Source organism: Lepidothrix coronata, unplaced genomic scaffold, assembly GCF_001604755.1.
Source record: "Lepidothrix coronata isolate B3197 unplaced genomic scaffold, Lepidothrix_coronata-1.0 Scaffold121, whole genome shotgun sequence".
Taxonomy (NCBI): Eukaryota; Metazoa; Chordata; class Aves; order Passeriformes; family Pipridae; genus Lepidothrix; species Lepidothrix coronata.
The window spans coordinates 1,753,442-1,774,536 of NW_016690301.1; the positions used below are offsets into that span (position 1 = coordinate 1,753,442).

Sequence of the window (21,095 nt, forward strand, 5' to 3'; positions counted from 1 at the left end):
ACATTACTCATTGCATTTGAAACCTGTCACTCCTTTGGAATCAAACTTCTCCACCTCTGTGGCACCAAGTGCTGAGGGCTGCACTCTCCAGAGGAGGGTCAGCATCCACCAGGGTACAGCTGCTGACACAGCTGCTAAAGATGTTTTGCTCTGCAGATCTCCCTCTGAATTAGCAACAAAAACCTAAAGGTACAGCCACTGTCAGCCCACAGAAAACAGTGAAGGAGTGCAGGCTCTAGCAGGTGGCTCTGTTGGGTCTGTCTCTGAAGGCTCTGCTGTTGGGTTATATGAACACACCTACATATATGCTGTAGCTGCTTGCTTAGGTCAACAATATCAGAACAATTCCCTCTCCCTTACTGTGTATGTCTGCCTCTTTCTAATGAACAGTGTTATGCAATGCTTAAACATGACCAAGAGCTCTAGAAATGCAAATACCGTTGCCAGTGTCAAAACATCAACACCCCTGTGTTGATAAAGCCTTTTCTGCTTCTGCCTAACCCAGCACAGCAGTGGGCACGACTGGAGTTGTGGGTATGAGCTGTGTGTGTCTACAGCACCACCTGGGCTAGTAGGAAGAGGAGGTGGCATTTAACAAGCAGCTGAGACTGGGTCACACAGCACTCATCACAGAGTACTTTGCAGCACCCTCACAGCTGGACCCATCACACCCCTGGCCTAAATTGGTAATTTTAATCTCAGCTGACCCTGTTTCAGCTCAGCCTCCCCACCACAATCACCAAAAATAGGTAAAAACAAAGCAGGGGAATCACCAGTGGGATGTGCCCAGGTACATAAGCCACACATCCAGCCAGATTCCCAACAAGGAAACAGCTTGGCAGAGAAAGAAGGGACTTTAACAGCCTCTCCCCCACACAGGCTGGGGGGCTGTCTGCCAGCACCCTGCATGCTGCAGGCTGGCCAACCTCTGCCACCACCAGCTCATTGCTGACCTGGGCAATGTGGGCTTTGCACCAAGGCAAGAGTCAGTGCCCAGCAAATGCCTTGCACCCACCACGTGCTGCAGCTCAGCAGGTACCACCAGCCCTGCCCAGGCTTCCCTGCACCTCCTGCAGCAGGAGGGGAATGTTGCTCTTAAAAACATGTATCTAATGGAACAGGTAAGACTTCCTCTCACTTCCTTGTTCATCAAAATATTTGTGTAGCACGTTGGGAGGATTTAATGGTTAGAATCAGGCTAGTTCTGTGGTGCTTCTGAGCCAAGGGCAAAAAAAAAGCAAGTAATAAAGTAAAATGTGGTAAAAACACCATGGGAGAGAGCCATGTGCCAACTTTCAGACAAGCAAATGAATGCAGCCAATTTGTAAGTCCTTAACAAATAGGATTTACAATGGAAGTACTCTGTACTCTGTAACTCTGTCTGTGCTCTGCTACAGCAGCTCAGCAGCATTGCAATTGGAGAAGTTGTATTTACATAAGTTTTACATCTTTAGATGACAGCTTCTGACAGGCTTTAGTCTAATTTGGTGGTTGCATACAAAAAGAAAATCTGCCAGCAGAACTGTGTGGGCTTTACCACTTACTATGCTACAGCCCAGGCCTTGTGACTGTGTCAAATACCTCTCACTCCTCAACATCTACTAACTCCATCCATCATGTAAATTAAGGTAAAATATTAAAAAATATTAGTGCTATAAATCAGTAATTCAGCTATCTCCTTTTTAGTGGTCTGCAACAGTCAGTGACTCAATAGGCTCTTCTTGATAAATCAGACTTTTTCATCTGTCAAAAGTTCTTTCTAGAGATAACAAAGAGATGCCTGTTTGCCTCTGAGGGCTGTAGTGATCTTTTAGAAAATGTCCCTTTCTTAATGCTTGGTCTCTGCCCAGGTGGGGAAGGCAGGTCATTAAAAACCCTGGTACAAAGAACCTGAGAGTTTTCATACCTTACTTAGTACAGGGCCCTTATTGAAAAGGAGGGGGTGGTGTGGGTGAAGGGTTTGGAGCTCAGCTCCTTTCTTTGGTTTCAGAGTCCCAAGATGGGTGAGGCCCACCCCTTGATAGGAGCATGTCCAGCTGAGTTATAAATATCTTCAAGGATGGAGACAGCAACCTGTTCCAGTGCTCAATCACCCTCACAGTAAAATTAGTATTTCTTATGTTTAACCAGAACTCTCTGTATTTCTACCTTTGCCTTTTCTTTTGTCTTGTCACTGGGCACCACTGAGACAACTCTGGCTCCCTTGTCTTTACTCCTCCCTTCAGATACCTGTACATTCTGATAAGATCACCCCTGAGCCACCTCCCTTCCAGGCTGAACAGTCTCAGCTCCCTCAGTCTCTCGCCCTGTTTCAGATGCTCCAGTCTCTGTGTCCAACTCTGTGGACAGAGTAAGTCCATGTCTGTCTTATACAGGTCACTCAGAACCAGCCCCAGCCCTCCAGCCATGCCTCACCAGTGCTGAGCAGAGGGGAAGGATCACCTCCTCAGCCCCTTGGTGATGCCCTGCCACATCCAACCTAAGGTGCTGCTGGCCTGATTTGCCACAAACTGATTTGCTGCCTCAAATTCAACTTCTTGTCTGCCAGGTCCTTTTCTGGAAAGCTCTTTTACAGCTGGGTGGCCTCCAGCTTGTACGGTGCTTGGAGTTGTTCCTCCCTAGGTGCAGGACTCTGAACTTCCCTTTGCTGATCTTCACAAGGCTCCCATCAGCCCTTCTCCCCCTGGATGATACCCTCTGGTTTATCATTGCTTTGCCCAGAACCGCCCCCAATTGCAATGGCACTTCAGAGCCAGCAGGGAACAGCCTGGCAGTGCCATCAGCCAGCTCCCTCAGGTCCCAGGGATTTGTCCACGTTCCTTTTGTTGCTCCCTTGCTTTATCCTGCTCCAGAGAGCGTAAGTCTTCCTTGCTCTGGGCTTTCTCCCTATGCAAGCTGAACACCAGGAATGACCAGAGGCCATGAAGGCACTGAGTGTCTCAGCCTTTTCTTTGTCACCAAGCCCCCACTGCAGGCAGTGGGCAGAGAGCTCACACTGCTGTGCTGATCTTTACACAAACACGAGGTGAGGTGCTGCCCCACTGAGCCTCAGAGCAATCACACAGAGCAGCTTCAGCTGGGGGGTGACCAGGAGCCCCAGCTCCACCCCTGTGAGCCCAGCCCAGCTACAGCTGTACCAGCCTTCCCTCCTCCCAGCTGGGCACTGACCAAAACTGCCGGGCACAGAGCAGGGCTGCTGGGCCCTGCCAGGCACCACCAGGCATCACCAGGTACTATGGCAGCTCTCACCTGCACAGAAAGCACAGCCCCCTAACTCTCTGGAAGGTCTGACACAGCTAAAGGGAAAATATTGTACTTTGTCATATTTGACATCAGATAACGTAACTGCAAAACTCGCTGTGATTTAAAATCCGTGCCTGTTTGCCTGAGGAAGTGGGTCTGGTGTGCGAGGTCTGCAGTTTGTGCCTCCATCAGCCCCACTGGTCACCCCACACCTCACCTGCTTCCACAGCCCCTGCAGCCCCTGGGCAGGAGCAGCAAGGCAGATCTTTTGGCTGTTGCATCCACCTCAGTTTGCCACCAGTACCTGGTCTGAGGTGTGACAGGTGCCACCAGCCACCCTTGTACCACTGGTAGGAGACAAATGCTGCTGTCCCTGTGGTCACAGGCCTCCCTCGGCTTCTCAGGAGTGCTCCAGGGTCCCCGAGAGGAAAAGGGGATGATAACCACACTGCCAGGATGTCATTGCTGTGTTCAGTGGGATGGGGGTGAGCAGCAGCTACAAAACAGCATTTGGATTAATAACATGTGGAATAAGTGGTCCTTAGAGTCCTGCCTCTTGTTAAGTATTTTCAAAGTGAAGCTGCTTTAAATAAACAGTTGTTTTTTAGGGTCTCTGATTTAAGTAGTACAGTGACCGAGTGGGGGGTGTTTGGAGTGTTTTTTCTCTCTCTTTGCTGCTGCAGCTGTGAGCTGCTGTGTGTGGACAGGAGCGGTGCTTTGCCTCCGCAGGGCTGTGCTCATGCATTCATCCAGCCACAGCATCACTGCTGCGCTGCCCTGCAGCCACTCAGCCCTTGCTCCCAGCCCTGGATAAATCCCTGTGGTGCTCTGGGTACCAGCACCCACTTACCAGCCTCTGAGTGGCAAATTCAAGTTCGCATCCGAGCAAAACAGCATGATACTGGGCAGGTGTGATGTGTGCAGGTGGGAAAGGAAAGACTTGGAGAACTTGCTTCTGCCCTCACCTTGCCCTTCGCTGGTACAAGTGGTCTTGTCCCCTTTGGGACCTGCCGTGCTACTGACAGCAGTGGCACCCCTTGGAGGGTGGTTCCCTGCGCTGCTCCTGCACTTGGCAGTTGCAGACAAGCCTCTGGACAGATCACCGAGGCAGCAGGACAGACTGCCAAGGCGCCTGGCTCCTGTCCCACTGCCACCTTGCTGAGCAGCAGCCTGCTCACAAGAGCAGCCTTGGAATCCCTCGCCCACTTCCCACTTGGAGAAACGATGGCACCTGTCCCTTCACCACTCAGTGCTACCAGCTGCTGCCCCCAGCCCTGCCGCTGAACCTGCTCGTTAGCACTGACGGGAGGCAGAGGTTTCACGGGGCTTTGCCAGACAACAGAAATCCCACCTGCAGTGCCCCGTTGTCACCACCGCGGTGTAAAATGAGCTTCCCTAGAAAAATCCCATCTGTCAGGTTAGAAACAATGCACGTTGGCAAAATTAAATCTCTTTTGCTCCCCTTGCCCTGGGTCAGGCACATGTTGCTGCCCCAGCGCTGCCTGTGCCGCTCTGCTCTGCAGTGGTGCTTCACAGCTCGTTTTGGCTGAGTACTGGGCTGTTTTTACAGCTCAAGGTCCACTTTGGGTATCAGTGCACATGGACACATTTCCTATCACAAGCACATGCAGGCTATTCCCTCCTCGTGTGCAGCAAAGGGCACTTGTCACACTTTATGTGGATGAGCTCCGGCCATGCTGTGTCCTGGTCATATCCTACCACCTCGCTCTGCTGCTGTGGGACACCCTCAAGGGATTGTAGGTGACTCTTGGGTTGAGAGTCACAGGTCATGCTGGCAGTAATGCAAAAGTGCCTGTTTTCAGGGCAGAAAGGTGGAGTGCTGTGGCTGGGGAGCTGACACGTGACTAGGAGAAACCTGCTTGTGGGAGGAGCTCTCCCTGACTTTGAGCAAATAATGGGCCAGCGAATAAAGCATTTGATACCAAACCAATTGATTTCTCTGTCATATGTGTTCTCCATGACAGGCTGATGGACATTTTTAAGCTTTTTTTTTTTTTTAAGCTTTTATAACTGAGAGTGACTGTTTGGCCCCATTCCTCAGGGCCAGGGCTGGCTGCCGAGGGCAGATCTTGAGGAGCTCAGTGGTATCAGCACAGCCCCATTAGGTTAAGCAGCTCCCCTTATTGCAAGGTAGAAGACACACATTCAGCTCCCAGTGTGTGCTCCAAGGGATATCCACACACTCGAGGAAGACAGAGGCCCAATCTTCCCAGCAACATCAAGGGACAATTGCAGTGCTTCCAGTGGACCCACAAGGGTCTAATAAAGCAACAGAGATAAGGGTTGTTTGGGGAAAAAAAAAAATCCAAACCTGTTTTGTTTGTACGTGAAAAAAATCTCAGAGCACTCAAAGGTCATAGTTAGGAATTTATTCCCTCGCTGCAGGCTTGTTTGTTGAAAGATAAAGATCTTTGATGCAGGTGTACAAAGTGCCAAGGATTGGGAAGGTTGCACAGATTAAACCCGTGGCCAAGTGACATGTTTGTGGCAGCCCCGACAGCCCCAGGAATCACGAGAACTGCCACAGATGGATCCTGTTCTCCCAAGGCAGAGCTCAGCTGACGGAGGGTTTCCTGCCTTTGGGTGTTAATGATACTGCCATGTTAGAGCCAGCTTGCCTGTGGCAGGGGATGGCCTGAACATTTGTGCTGGTGTAAATATTGACCCATGGCTCAGTAGAACCCTGATTCAGCAGTGGCTGAGGACTGTCCTAGGGACTGCAGTATCTCATCCTAGGTTGTAACAGCCCTGTGTGATAGCCCCACCATTGGGGACTTGACCATCCTAAAGGTGTTTTCTAATCTCAACGAGTCTGTGATTCTATTGCATCTTGTTTCACAAACAATCTAATCATATACCTCTTACAACCCTCTTGCAAGAGGCCGAAACACACCAGGACTCCAGCCAGCACACTTCCCGGGGCACTGGGAACCCCAATGTGCTGCACAGGTCCTACTGAATCACCTTGCTACAGGAACCTGAGACTCACCATCCCTCACATTCCACCTCAGCTACACAGCACGGTGAGGAAGCACTGAGCCACTGCCTGTGCACAGAAAAGAACGACAGATGCTTTGTCTGGAACAAGGGGTGCCAGGACCGGCGGGACACCGGGCAAGACGCAGCCAACACCTGCCAGAGCAACAGGATGGCTTTGCGGATGTCAGCTGCCTTTTTTTTTTTTTTTTATTTAAGGCCTCCAGCAATGGGTCTTTTAAGGAGTAGTTTGAAAGAAAACAATGAAGTGGCTTTGCCAATGTTTGCAGAAAGTTCCTTTCATGTTGGGACTGGAAAGAACAGCAGGTTGTGTGAGCTCTTCCCTGCCTCGTGGGCACCTCGGCTTTTCCCGCTGGGCTGGAAATAGCTTCTGAAAGCAGGAAGGCTTCAGGTTACTTCCACCATGATGTGTTCCATCTTTCCAAACCCGGTTCTGACTATTTCATAAAAATAAAATTCTGTTTGGAAGCTGAAAACATACAGTTTGAGAGTGGGCAGGATGGGGAAGAGGCTTTCTAGAAGGGTAAGGGAGCTCTCCACAGAAATTATATGATTGCTTCAAGCTGAACAATGCTGGAGGTTTTAAACAAAATGTGGTATTTAGGGTAAACGTAATTTTTTCCTGGCAATTGAATTTAAACCCATTTTTCCTCTTATTTCAGTTCAGATATCTGAAGGTTTTCACTAGGAGACCAACAGTTACTTTTGACTTTTGTGTTGTTGTTATTCGAAGTCAATGAAGAATAGAGAAAAGGAAAAAAATTACAGACTTTTGAATGTATTGGGGGGAAAAAAACCTGAGCAGCAAGGAACCAGCTTCTCCAAAATAGAACCCACCAGCAGAAAATCACTGCTCCTGTTACTGAGCAGTTGGTTGCCTGTTGTGGGCTCTGGTGGGACAGGGGTGTGCAGAACACGAAGGAGATGTTGACCCCAAGGCAAAAAAAATGAGGTTTCTGCAGGCTTTGGCCTCTGCTCTGTTCTTCCTTTTCACACAGGTAAGAGGTTTCCTACAAACCAAACCTTCCCTTTCCCTGTTCATGAGAAAACAATCACCTGTTTGTTTATTGCTTTACCGTTCAAACAGACTCTGATAACACTGAATTCTTTTGTTGTGAGTGTAAGTGGTAAAAGGGAGTAAGGTACCATATGCACATTCCTGATTATATTTATAAATTCATGTGGTTCAATGGCAGGGCTGTGTTTTTCTGGGTTAATAAATAAAGAGGAGTGGAAAAATAAGATCTTTTCACTTGAGTCAGAGCTACCTGCAAATGTTTTCTGACGTATTTGTTTCAAAAGCAATTATCTTTAAAAAATTACACAATTACTTTCTTCATAAACACAGTTGATGATGTTGGGAAAAGAAAAGGTATTTGATCAGCTTCTTCACACAGAGCCTTTTGCTATATGATCTACATATGCTCTGAAATTTTGAAAAAAACACTTGAAAATAAAAATGACTTTTGGAAGTATCTCTGTGCTTGAACATAAGACCACAAATACAGGACCATGAAAACAGACAGTAATTTGTTATCACTTTATTATTCACTTCTTCTCTTGTAATATTTAAAAACATCGGTTGCTGCTGATTTTTTTTCTCTTGTTACAGTCCCTCCCTTTGAAACGTCTTAAGCACTTTGCTGAGTGTTTTACAACGGGAAGAAAAAAAAAATTTTTCCAGGATATTAAAAGCAGAAAAGAGAAAATGTGAGCAGCAGTGACTAGCCCAGTGCCCTGCAGAAATCCCCTGCACACCGCTGGCGTCTGCCCAGGGCTCCGGGCGGTCCTGGTGTGTGCTCGCTGGAGCGGCACTGCTCCCAGTGCTCCCAGAACTCCCAGCGCTCCCAGTGCTCCCAGCCTGCCCTTCCAAAAGAAACTACAAGCCTCCCTTAGAGTTATGGGCAGATACAGTGTTTATTCCCTTATTCTTTATTTATTATTAATTTACAAGCCTCGTGTATGGTCCTCTTCATAAAAGCAACACATGCAGTGGCTCCCCCTCCAAGTCTGGCTTCACATAAAATGGGGTTAAATCAGGCTATTTTGTTTTACTTGTCTTCATTTTCTTCCCTGCTCAACCACTTCATCAGCCAACTGCTACTGCATTCTGCTTCAGCCTCTGGAGAATTAGCAGTTCTAACTCCCAGCAGGTTGTCAGAAAGCCTGAAAGAAGTTATCTTACCCTCAAAATCTGGCAGAAAAAATGAGATGTTATTTCTAATTGTCTTTTTTCACTTTTACTTTTCCACTCCAGCCCTCCGGGGGCTCCCCTCTTCCCATCCTCCAGTTTCCTTTTCCACCCCTGTGCTTGGCAGGGATCCCTGCTCCATTCTGCTGTTTCAATAGCTGCAGCTCTACAAAACTTCTTGCTTTTCCCTCACCCTTGACAGTGGGAAACCGGCGTCGGCTGGAGCTCCCCGGGGAAAGCGCTGCCTCCCACAAAACCGCGCTCATGCCGCGCTGGGCACGTCCCCCGCCCCAGCTCACGGCCCGATCGCGTGCTTGCAGGAGCTTTTATTGTGACATTTTGCCATGGGCCGGCTGTTCCAGCCCAAATGAATGAAATGTGGGGGCAGAAGACTGTGGAGGGCACGTCCTCAGCTCCTTCCACCCCGTGCCGGAGCCGCGCTCCGGTACCGGCGGCGGCTGCTCGGGAAGGGGTCCGTACCCGCAGGGTGGGCACCATCACCCCCCCGCAGCTCGTGGCTTGTCCCTGGGGCTTGCTGGGCTGCCCTTTTATAACTCGGACTCCCGATGGTCTGAGCTGCATCCACGCACCCAGCTGCGAGGAGCTTTCCCTCTGGAACCCGCACAAAACCACCCCCGTGGGCTGCTCCGATGGCTCCCGCGGGGAGCCCACCCCGGCTGAGCCAGGCGACCCCAGGGCAGTGCCCCCGTGGTCAGGGCCACCTCATGTCCCAGAGGGTGCCCGCAGAGTCGGAGAGGAGCTGATGTGCTCGTGCGTAGCCGGGGGCACCGAGCATCTCCGACCCGCTCCGGGACACACTCGCCCTGCTCTCTGCCCTCCCCCTCGGCGTGGCCGAGCCCAGCCGCCGGCGCTGCGTGCAAGGCAGCGCTTACAGCGGCTGCCCCGCGTCTCCAGCCCGAGTATCCCGCCCGGTGCTGACCCCGACTCCCGATTCCCGAACCCCGGTTCCGCCCGATCCCCGCCCCTCCCTCCCCCGCCGGCAGGGGGCGCTCTCCCAGCCTCCCGCGGCCGCCCCCGCCAGGGCCCCGCGGGGGCGTGTCCAGGGGGCGTGGCCGCGCTGAAGGGGCGTGGCCAGGGCGGTGGGCGGAGCAGGAAATGGAGGCGTGAGCGGGCGGAGCGCCGGCACCGACCGCGGGCAGCGCCGCGCCCGCCCCGCCCCGCCCCCGCCGCGGGGCCGGCGTGTGAGGCTGCCCGGCGGCGCTCCCTGCGCGCCTGGGCCGGCGCGGCCCCCGCACCGCGGCTGCGGGAGGGAGCGAGCGAGGGAAGGGGCAGCCCCGGCGCGGCCCCCGGAGAGCGGCCGGAGCGGTGCATGGGGCGGCGGCGCGGGCCATGCCGAGGAAGGAGCTGCCGCTGCCCGAGGGCTGGGAGGAGGCGCGGGACTACGACGGGAAGGTGTATTACATCGACCACGGCAGCCGCACCACCAGCTGGGTCGACCCCCGCGACAGGTGGGCGGGGGCGGCGGGGCGGGACCGCGGTCGCGGTTTGCCCCCGCCGGGCCGGGGCCGGGGCCGGGGCCGGGCGGTACCTGCGGCCGTGCCCGGGCGGGCTCCGCACGGGAGGGGAGAGCGGGATGGCCGCGGCTTCACCTGCGGGCCTGGCCGGGCTGCGCGGGGCGGGAGCGATGGAGCGGGATCGGCGAGTTGTGTTTTGCAGTTTTGTTCCTCGCCTCCCTGCCCAGCTCCTTCCCCGTCCCCAGCCGTCCCGCTGTACCGCGGCCATGCGGCCCTGGCAGGGGGGAGCCCGCCTGGGTCGCAGCGGTGCTCGGTGGTTTTGGGGAGGGCTGGCAGGGAAGGGTCGCCGCGCCGTGTCCTGCATCGTGGCCCAGCTCTGCGAGCGGCTCCGTGGCCTTACCGAGCTTGGCCATCGCGGAGGTCGCTGACTTCAGGGTGTGTCTCATCGCCCCTTCTTGCCGCCCTCTTCCCTGCAGCATCCCCTTACTTGTTCTGAGTAGCTCTTTCCCTGTATCAGTCACTTGGAGAAAGTAAGAGTAACAGCAAAGCCCGCTGTTGGAGACCCAGGTCATTTTCCAAGCAATGCTCTGTTCTAGCATGTTATAGCTCCGTGCTTCAGGCGGTTATGGGGAGCCAGCACACAGGAGCTCGAGCACGCTGGAAGCTCAGCTCCTGGATCGCTGTTGAAATCAGAAGTTTCTAAATTTCCCGTTTAATGCTTTGTTAGCTGAAGTTCCCGGACGCAGCGACTCAAAAATCCGTGTCAGTGAGCTGGAAATCCCAACAATCTGAAATATGCAGTTTGTCATTGATAAACTTCATGCACTTCCCCATCTGACAGTGAGTGTTCATTTTGTTATGAGGCAGAGAGTGTGATTTCTGCATTGGTGTTCCTCTCTTCCCCTTGCTCCAGGGATCAGTTCCTTGAAGGGGTTTCCATTTGTGGTGGGATGTCAGGACTTTGCCTTCACTGTGTTTACTTAGATGGGTTTTGTGAAGTATGGAGGTGAATGATTGTCCAGTTTTACAAGATTTCAAGGAGTGTTCTGCATTCCAGGAATAATCCTTGTGTGTACTGTACACAAATGCAACCTGCTGCCAGCTGGGGGGTTTGGAACTCATCTTGGGGTAATGTGATGTGGTTGAGAAGGACTAGTAACACAGTTCTTTCAAGGTGGTTTTTTTAACCATCATAAAAGTCAGTAGAAGCTTAAATTAGGGATGCTTTCCTGGCATCTTAATTTTGTTGCAGAGAATGAAGACAAATGAGAAATCTAATAGGCCTTATAATAGAGGCTTATAAAAATTCCTGTGTGTCCTTGGTTAGTGATTCAAGAATGACAGAAATGACTAACTGGGTGCCTCATTTAGCCATGTGTACTGAGCTGTCGCAGAACCATTACCTGCTCACCACTGCTAAAGGACAATATTCAAAAGCACACTGATATCCTATCACATGACATATTTGTTGTGCACATAGAAGTACACCTGAATACACGTGGCCCTGACAAGCTTTGCATCTGAGTCATCTTCCAGTAGTGCTACTGAGAAAACAACCTGTATTGGACACTCCCCCTGAAAACCCTCAGAGTTTTGAAGAGTTCACACTGGAACAACTGTGTGACACAACACTTACCCATTATGTGGGGGATGATGTGCCTGTAGGAGTTGAAATCCTGCTCTGACATACAGGAAATTTCTCTTCCAAGTAATTTACCACTGGCTGTGAAAAACAGCTGATGGGAGGGATTTCTGATCAGCTCAAGTCATGAGGTGCCTGCTCCCTGCAGTAGTAAACCTGGATTTTCACACTGAGCATTGAACTTTATCAGTGCCTTTTAAATTTAAATGCTTGTCAGTGGTACTGTACCTTCGTAACACCTGATGGGTTTACTCAGAGTGCAGCAATTGCTAGCGAAAGACAGAACACAGAGGGTTTTAAACCTTCCCTAAATCTTTCATTCTAGCTTAATTTAGTGGAAATAAACACGAGCAGGGATACCATCTAGCTTCAGGGCATGGGCTCGCTCCTTGTTTTTGTGGCAGCAGTTGGTGTCAGGTTTGTTGTCCTGCTGACTGAGGTTGGTTTAATAGGCTGTGAGGGAAGCAGACCTGGCTGTGGGCACACAGGGAAGATCCACAGCAGGGAAGGGGAGGCAGGGGGTGAAAGGTGGGACCTCAGCTGGCCTTAGGCTGTGAAAGCAAAAGCTGGGCTGGTGGTTTTCCAGTTCTTGTTTAGTGCATGACACCAGTCCTGCAGAGGGGCTGTAAGAGGGGCTATTTCACTTTGCCAGTGGCACCTGGCACCTGGTGGCATCTCACTCTTCTGTAAAGCTGGCTGGAGTGATGCTCAGATGCCTGGAGTCTTGGTTGACCTTTCCAGACTTCAGGGCAGTCCTGAGAAACCTGTGGATGTTGGAGCATTTTGGGAAATCATCTAAGATTAAATAATCTGAAGAATTTTGTGATGGAACTGTTACTGTACCTGTGATATGGTGTAACAGAAAAGCATCAAGGTACCTGGCTTGCAGGAATTTCAGGTTAAAAAGCTGTGAGGCAGTTCTGCTGAACAGGTGGAGAAAAAAATCCCCAAAGCTACTGTGTTTTCCCTTGTGTAAAAGGAAGCTCACATAGCTGACTCTTTTTGCAGATTTGTTTGAAATCGGGTAATTCGGGAATTCAATACGGTGTTATGGGAGATCAAACCTTACTGAGCTAGGGGAAAAAAATTTGTCATTCCTAGTTCTAAAGCCAGGCATGACCTTTCAGGTATGCAGCAGTACATACCAACTGGTAAACCATGCCAGAGAGCTGTCCCAGTTGCTTTCTGAAGACAGAGGGTGTGTCTGCTCGGGAAGCTGCTGTGCTGATGGCCAAAGAGAAAATACCAGTGGTGGCTCAAAACTTTAGCACCAGCTGCTGCCTGTTCTTAAACATCAGCATGAGCAACACTTAAATATTTAACATTTAACAGAGTACCCTGAGTGAGATTTCTGCTTTCATCAGACATGAGGGTTAGAGGTGGGAATTTGGGATGCAGTGGTGTGCTGTCCTTGGGCTCTTTACAACAGGTTTAGGGAACCTCAGCTCTCCCTCAGACTGTCTTGGAAGAGGGTATTTTTTTTCGCTTCTCCTTGCCTTTCAAGCCAGAAATTTCAGGATTGCACTGGGGGTTTGGAGATGCCTGATAACGTGCCCCACTCTCAATTATTTGTGTTCTGGTACTCTTCCTACTCACCTACTCTTGAATGGTGGTGTAAGCAGTTTTTTTCTAGGTGATTTTAGATGGAGCTGACTGAACTTCTCATTTTACCTCAATTGCTGGACTCCTACTGAGAGTGAAAGCCAGTGAAACAGGAGCACTTCTAGCTTAAGTTTGGTGAAGCTACTAAACAGCAGCAGATGTTTTCAGTTTTTGGAAGGCAGCAGTGCCTCAGTTGATGGCCCTTCATTTCTTGAGGGCTCTTGTTGCTGTAAAGGGTTGGAGGTGTTCATTAAATGAAAGCCCAGATTCTCTGCAATTGCTCCCTAAACTTCCTTCCTACTCCACATGGAGGTTTTCCCACTCTGAACCTCCAAAGTAGAGCTTTGGGGAAGAGATTTGCCAAGGTTGAGGGTCAATATCTACCAAGGTGTGTGATGTCACATGTAGAAGACCTTGTATTTAAAATAGTCAGGGCCACCTATTTACTCAGGAAGATTCAAGTTTGCTGAGCCTGAGGATTTTAGTGGAGAAAAGCCAGGCATGTCATGTAGAGAGCACCATCATCTAACCATGCCCTTCTAGGCTTCATGTGAAACGCTGCAAAGTATTTTGTCTTTACATTCTTCTGATCTTTAAGCTTTTTATCCCCAGTCTGCTCTGCACACTTGGTCTCCAAACCTCCTGTACTAAAGATTTAGAAATGTGAGCATTGTGCTAAAATTTCACATGTAACTGTCTACTCCTTGGATTATTTGCTTTACTGTAGCATAACTAGAATCATTGGAATAAAGCTAAATATAGCTAACTTAAATGTGAGAAATCTCCAAAGTAAAAGGGCTGGAAGAAGGGAGGGCAATAAAAGGCAGCAGGGATAAAAGGAGCTGTGCTTTTCTATAGATGAAAATCAGTAAGAATAAGAAGAGAGAAAATTTTCCAAGATGGAGCATTTCACTGGGGATTTCTTTCATCAGTGGCAGCAGCAGAGGTCATGCAGCTGAAGGCTCCTAGTTTGATGCCTGCTGCTGCCTTTCTTTACTGATAGCTAGCTAAGCACCCTGTCATATATATGTGAATCTGCTGCTTTCTCGTGTTTGAATTCCCCAAAATAGCTGATTACTTTATAAAGAACAGGCAGCTCAGTGTGTGCCCATAGAAACTGCTGATGGCCGTTTTCCACGAGTGCAGGAGTGAGTGACAAAAACGCAGCCTTCAAAGTCATCTGAGTGCCATCTCTGGGAACAGGTGTCCTAATGTGTAGGACTTGTGCTGTTCTTACTTTCCACAGTAATTGGTTTATGTAAGTGCTAATATAAAGGGAGACAAGGACAGTGAGTAAGATTATTGTGACACTTGGAATTATTTTAATTGATTAATATCAAGTGTCTTCCAAGATGAGGTAACACAGGATGCACCTGTGACTGGAAAAAGTGAACTGGAGCTGAAATAGATCACACTGCTTCAGTTATGAAAAAAATCTGACTTTAATTGTTTTGTTTATTGTTTTGTTATTTGTTTGGGTTGTTTTTTTCCCCTAGACTCCCCAGACAAGCCTGGTTTAGGGTGTCTTGATCACTTTGGACACTGCAGGAACTGCCTTCAGAGTCTGTGCTCTCTTGTGTAAGCTCACTTCAAACTGGGGAAGGTGGCTGGAAACAACAGGTGTGATGCTTTTTAAGAAGGGCATCACTGCTAAAGGTATGGTATGCACACATGTGCAATGACAGAGGATATTGGCACTGACTTTAGAAGTACTAAAAGCATTATTTTTATCTTCCCTTTGGAATATGAAAAAAAAAGCAAAATGAGAAGCTTTGTTAAGCTCAGCAGCTTTTTAATGTATCTTGGGGAATTCTGAGTCTTAAAAGATCAGAACTGCTTTTGAAGAAATCTCCATAAATCATATTGTTTAGAAATATGTAGGTTGAGCTTCATCTCTTTCTCTGGCAAGGTCATCTTGCTCACAAGATCAGTCCTTTAATTTTGCCTCAAAAACTGACAGCTTGTGAAGTTAGTGACACTGCCACTGACTGGAAACTTATTTGGCAACAGAATCAACTGTTTCATCCCTATGTAGGTCATGTATTTTCATATCAAAGTAGTTATCTTGATCTCCATCCAGTGGAATGGCAGGAAATTGGCTAGTAAATTCCAGGAGATGTGGGTATGACAGGTGAGAGGTGGCTGCTGTGTCAGTCACCTGGGGCGGATGCTCAGTGCTGTTGTTGATGGGGCACCTTAAGCTGCTGCTGCTGCCAGGATAAAATTCTGTATCAGTGCAGGTTTGGCTGAAAAATGTTATCTTGCTGTCTGGGTTAGTTTTACAGAAACAGTTGATCCAGGTCGTGTGTGCTTGTGCAGAAACTTGTGGCACAGCTGGGGTAGAGCCGGCAGACTGGGAGGTGTGGGAGTGGGGCTGGCTCTGGTGGCAACCTGGGAATGCTGCTGAGGGTGCACTTGTGAAACTGTCCCCAGGCACTTGACCTGGTCAGGCTCTCTGCCAGCCCAGCTGAGGAGGTGTTCCCAGGGCTGGAGGTGCTTAGGTTTGCCTCATGATTTCTGACCAACTTTTATGGGGAGAATGGATTTGCTGGAGCTCAGGTGAAACCAGCAGTGAGGCAGAGCACCTCCTAAAGGAATTCTTCACAGGGCATCTTCATAGCTAGCACAGTTATGGGAAGATGAGTTTGCAGCAAACTTTTCCGTGTTCGAGTCTGATTTAAATTCCTCTAGCTCGTGCCAGAAAATTTGTCTGTCCAAAGACAGACAAAGACTTGTCCAAAGGACTTTAACCAAATAACTTGTACGTAAAGAAGCGATGTTTGCTGGGTGGCTCAGGGTGGTCCTGTCACTGGCCCACCACTCCACCTTTTCAGATGGGCTCTAATCTCAGTTGCTGGAGGAAAGTATTAGTAAATGATTGATTCCTACTCTGTGCTCCTGAAGGTGCTCACTGCCAGGGCCAGCCTTGCACTCTGCTCAGCGTGCCAGGCACCGTCACCGCCCCACAGCGCGTTCCTGAGCGTGTTACCGACACTGATCCCACTGCCTGCCAGGACAGAAGTGTTCTGGGTTTCACTTGACACTTGGTTCTGTCAAATATGGGAGAACTTCAAGCCTTTCTCAAAGAGAGACCCAACAGCTGGCTTTGGAAAGCCTTGCAGGTCTCCCTGTGCCAGGAGCTGGCTGCCTCGACCTGGTGGCCTTGAGTGCTGCACCAGCAGGGCAAGTGTTGGCTGAAATAATAAATCAATAAAGAGGGGTGGCAGCAGCTTGGCAGAGTCAGGTGCAGGTATGTAGACTACTCTATACACATCTATGAGAGCTATGCAGATTGACCACTTCCTTGGGGAGAAATACTCTTTATGCTGGCTGGGTGCCAGTCATGAGACCTGTTTAGTGAGGTTACGTGCTTTTCTTGTGGTAATGAAGACTTAGCTTAAACTGCTCAAATAAAACCCAGAGTTCTTGTTCACAGAGCCTGAGGTTACTGCTCCCCCCTCCCTTTTAAGCTACATGCATAGATAATTGGCTGAACAAACAGTGGGCAAAACTGCTCCCAGTAGAATAATAACTGCTTTTCACTACCACTCATTCAATGAAGTGACATCTGGAAGACTCTCCAGACAGTCACAGGAGGTTTGGTGTGTAACAGGAAGATGCAAAGAAGCCAAATCCTACAGCTGTCAGTGTTCACTGGTATTTTCATACTCTTGGATGTGTTCTCCTGGCTTGGTTTGTTCTCAGTTTATGCTGATACTTACGGCTTCCACCCCAGCCACGATGTTCTGCAACATAAGTACCCAACACATTTAAAAACCAGATGAATTGCTTTCTGAGTCTCATAGAGGTGCTGTGGGGATTAATTAGTTCTGACAAAGTGCTTTCTGGCTGAGATGTCAAACTTATGTTTCAGGACTAATGGTATTGTTCAGTGAAACTGTTTCGTTCTCCTCAAATGCCTAATCACTATTTTAGAAGAACGTACTCTTTGGAGGAAAGCTTTATTGATTTAAAGCACGCAATAAACAGTATTGATTTGCAAGAGGCAGTCATTCATATCTGCTCTATGCAGAGCTGAGATGTAAGGTGGCCACACAGCTATTTTGAACTAAAATGTAAGTGAAAATATTGCTTAAATGACCCTGCAGCAGCTTGCAAATTTCTCATATGTGACTTTCAACTGCCTTAATAGCCTTGTACTCAGAACAGGGGCAGTGCCCTGCTGAGGAGAGGGCTCTCTGCTGATTCATCCCTCACAGCCTTACCACAGGGAGGGTGGCCTGCAGAGGAACAGCAGTGGGTAAAATAATCTTCTGGACCTTTAGAGCACCACAGGAAAATGTAGGTAGTCCCAGAACTGCTCTGTAAAGCTGTACTGCAGATAGCTTAGTGGTTCATTTAGCTTGTGTCAGGCACAACTTGGGTGTCATGTGCCAGCTGAGCCTCTGCAGCTGGTAGAAGACATGCTGGTGGCCCAGCTGTGCAGGCTGTCCCCTTGCCCATGCTGTGTCGAGGCCATGGGGGACACAAATCCTTTGGGACATCCTTTGAGGGGCTCAAGCAGGTTGGTACCATGGCTTGGCAGCAGCAATCTGTTACACCGCAGCACCTAACCCTGAGTGAACAGGAGGAGTCATCTGCTGACATCTTTATCCTGGACACCCGAAGGTCTCCTAGTTGGACTGTTTGAAAGAGTGAGTATGTTTTTGAGCTGCTTATCCAAATTACCTCAGTGGGGATTTGGGTGGGGATGACAATGGAAAGTATTTGACTGTCAGGTGTGATGCTGCTCTGCATATTATCCAGCCCGTTTCCTGTGAGGTATCTTGGGTTGGTGGCCTGCCTTGGGTGCTGCTGGTCAGTCAGCCTGGTTCAGAGAAGGTTGTGGTAACCCCTTTGGGAGCTAATCACGCTCCTTTGGTAGAACTGGCTTCCTCTGCAGCTGCTGAAATGCAAGGGAGGAGGGGTGTGGGTGGGAGTGGGGAGGCAGCAGCACCCCAGGAACAGGGCACCCGTTGTCCTGGGCTGGCAGGGACTGCCAGGTGGGTGAGGGTGGGCTCCTCGTGTCCTGCATTGCAGTAGTGCAGGTGGATGTTCTGTGGTGCTCTAAAACTGCTCTCCCAGTGCTGCTTTCCTTGAGGGGAGCCCTCCAGCCTGTCTGCTGCTGCTCCACAGGGCTCCTGTAGCCCAGTGGGGGTTTACAAGGGTTTCTGAGGCAGCGTGTGTGCTCTGCTCCTGATGTCACTAATCCAGGAGGTGTGACAGATCTACTGCAGCAGTGCCCTGGGTAAGGTCCATGCCCAGTTAGTGATGCTGCTCTTGTCTCTAACAACTCCTAGGTTGGTGCAGTGCTCTTTGGATGTGCTTCTGGTGTTCAGACCCAACCTTTGTTCCTCAGCATCTGGTGTGACTTTGGTTCAGTCTTCTCGTTGCTGCTTATGACTGTTCTTGTTTTGATGGAAAGAGAAGGGCTCAGCTGACCAGAGGCCTTCCTCCTTCCTTCTTTGGAAGCAGCTTCTGTGTTCTCTATAGGATTTTTCCAGATGCTTCCTATGACTAGTGGAGTGATGCTAATGATGCAGCTTTATTGACTGCTTTTGCTCTGAATGAATTCCTGTATAGAAGAGATGGAAACTTTTCTCAAGGGAGAACTTGGTATGAAAAAGAAATATTTTTTAAGAAAAAAATAGTAAGGCTTATCTAAATTAGGATGACCTGTATCTAGTGTTCCAGGTGAGCTTTTCATATCAAACTGTGTTTTTTAAAAAAATAAATATTCTTTATATGAATAATGTTTGGCATTGAAATTAAATCAGCACTTTGAACAGACTTTTTTGTTGGAGCATGTACGTGGTGACACTCAGGTATATTTGATGTGGTGTGTGTTAACGCTGCAGAGAATAAGGAGGTTAAACTCTTCTGTTCAGGATATTATTCAACATTTCTCAACATCTGGTCTCTCTCCACTTCAGTTGTCAGTTAACCCACTTGTTTAGATTTTTCTGGAATTCCTTGAAGTCATCTCCACATCCAGCTAACCTAAATAGCTTGTCAGCCAGCAAGGCAGTAAGCCAGGCTTGCTGTTTGTCTTGTCTTGTGTCACTAGTAAGGATTTCACACCACAAGGTCTAATCATGAGAGTTACACAAGTTATTGCCTTGATGGGACACTGACTGTTTAATTCTCATATGGACACACACATAGAAGGCTTTAAGCTGTTTAACAGTTCTCAAAACGTAAGTTTTCCAGTATTCTAGACACAGGCAGATTTGTCTGGCAAAGAGATCTCTTTGCAGTCATCAGGGAGTGTTATTCTGTCTTTTTTTAATGTGTATATGCAGGAAAGTGAAATGTCCTGGCTGCTGCTGTGTCCCATGGTTTTCTGTGGCACCAGCATTTTGGAAGATATCTTAGACTTCCTGACTATATTTTCTGCTTTTTAAATGTGAGTGTGGAAGCTTCCAGATTTAATTTAAATCCGGTCTGTCCAAAATCAATGTAGTATCTTTTCAGTTGAGTTGGTCTAAAATTCTGAATAAAGGTAGACACGTTGTCATATGTCATCTGTTAATTATTCATAGACTAGTGTGTGGTAGGCATGGTGAGCTTCTCATACAACTGGTTTACTAGTAATTTAATTTTGAAGGTATCTGCCATCATCTGCTTGATGCTAATGAAAGCATAACCTGAGTGTGAATACTTTCTTGGAGCACGTGGTGTTTGCTTGCCTGATCTCATACTCCTTGGGCACTACTCCTCACTTCCTTTTTAAGATTTCTGTTTAGCAGAAGAATGTGTGGATGGGAGGGGAGGGGTATGTGGCAGAGGAGCCTGTCTTGGTCATTTGCGAGATCTCAGTTTGCAAAGACAAATTTGCAACTGAACTGGTCACACTGAGTCCTCCACTCAGGCTTGTTTTTGCACATCCTTTGTAAATGCCACTCTTATCCCTAAAGCAAATGTTCTGTGTTGAGTTTTCTCATCTTTATTCTCTATTTGTCCAGCAATCTGTAGCCGATGCCTCATAGTGCTTCCTGGTTTATTTTCTATCTGCTTCCCAACACAGGCTCCTGCAGTTCTGGATGGTAGTTCTGACATGTGTTGCATCTTCAGTAGCTTAGCTGGGCTGGTGGCCCTTTCTAGTGGGGTCTCTGTGGGTTTTGAGTTGGGTGCTGTGGTGGTTCTTTCCTCCTGTTGGGAAAAGGTCCCTCAGTTAATGGGGGAGGACATGACTGCAGCTGAACATGCCACAGTTCACAGTCTGGTTTGGCCCTGTGACCAGGCAATGACTATTTGGGAGGGGGAGGATTTGCTCTTGGGTCAGACCATGTCCCATCGTGTCTCAGTGGCTGCTACCAGAGCCCCAGGCAGCGAGGTGGGGGCTGGGGCTCCAGGCTGTTCCCGTTTTCTGAGCAGAGCCAAGTGACACCAGGTCCTTGAGAAAAGGTGGCATCTGGTGCAGTTTACTCCTCCTGTTAGGGTTTTGCCGTGTAGTAACAAAAAATGAGAACAGCCCAAGTGGTAATTCACACCCGTAATCCTTCTGCTTGGAAATCTGCTTGTGACACTTCTGATGGAGTGTGGCACTTTGGGAAGTGTTCCTTCGCGGTCAGATTTGTTACAGAATAGATTTGCAGTGAAATAACCTAAGTTAAATCATTTTAACAATGCCCTCCAAAGGTGCTATTGTTTGAATTACTTCCCTGGGGTAGTCAGACAGATGTGTGGCAAAGCCTCTCTGAGTGATGGTGGTGCCTCTTGCCTTTCTTATTGTTGAAGACAGGCTGAAATGTTGCTTTGGTCCAACTGCTTTGTGACCGGCCCAGATGCCCGTTGGAAGGTATAGGGAATAATGGAGTTATGTCAGTATGAATTAGGGATTTTACAATAACAGTTTTATTATTTATGCGGCATCCTCCATCTTTATGAAGAGTTTACTTCCTCTTAAACAAACTTTGCAGTG

General features: G+C 48.8%; 1 protein-coding gene across 1 annotated transcript in view; it reads left to right on the forward strand.

Annotated features, from left to right (window-relative positions):
* The first annotated feature begins 9,750 nt into the window (after positions 1-9,750).
* WWC1 (WW and C2 domain containing 1) overlaps positions 9,751-21,095 on the forward strand; it is a 67,329-nt gene continuing 55,984 nt past the window's right edge. Inside the window, exon 1 of the mRNA XM_017825652.1 lies at positions 9,751-9,921. Coding sequence (XP_017681141.1) covers positions 9,803-9,921 — 119 coding nt within the window. The 5' untranslated portion in view covers positions 9,751-9,802. The remainder of the gene's footprint in view (positions 9,922-21,095) is intronic.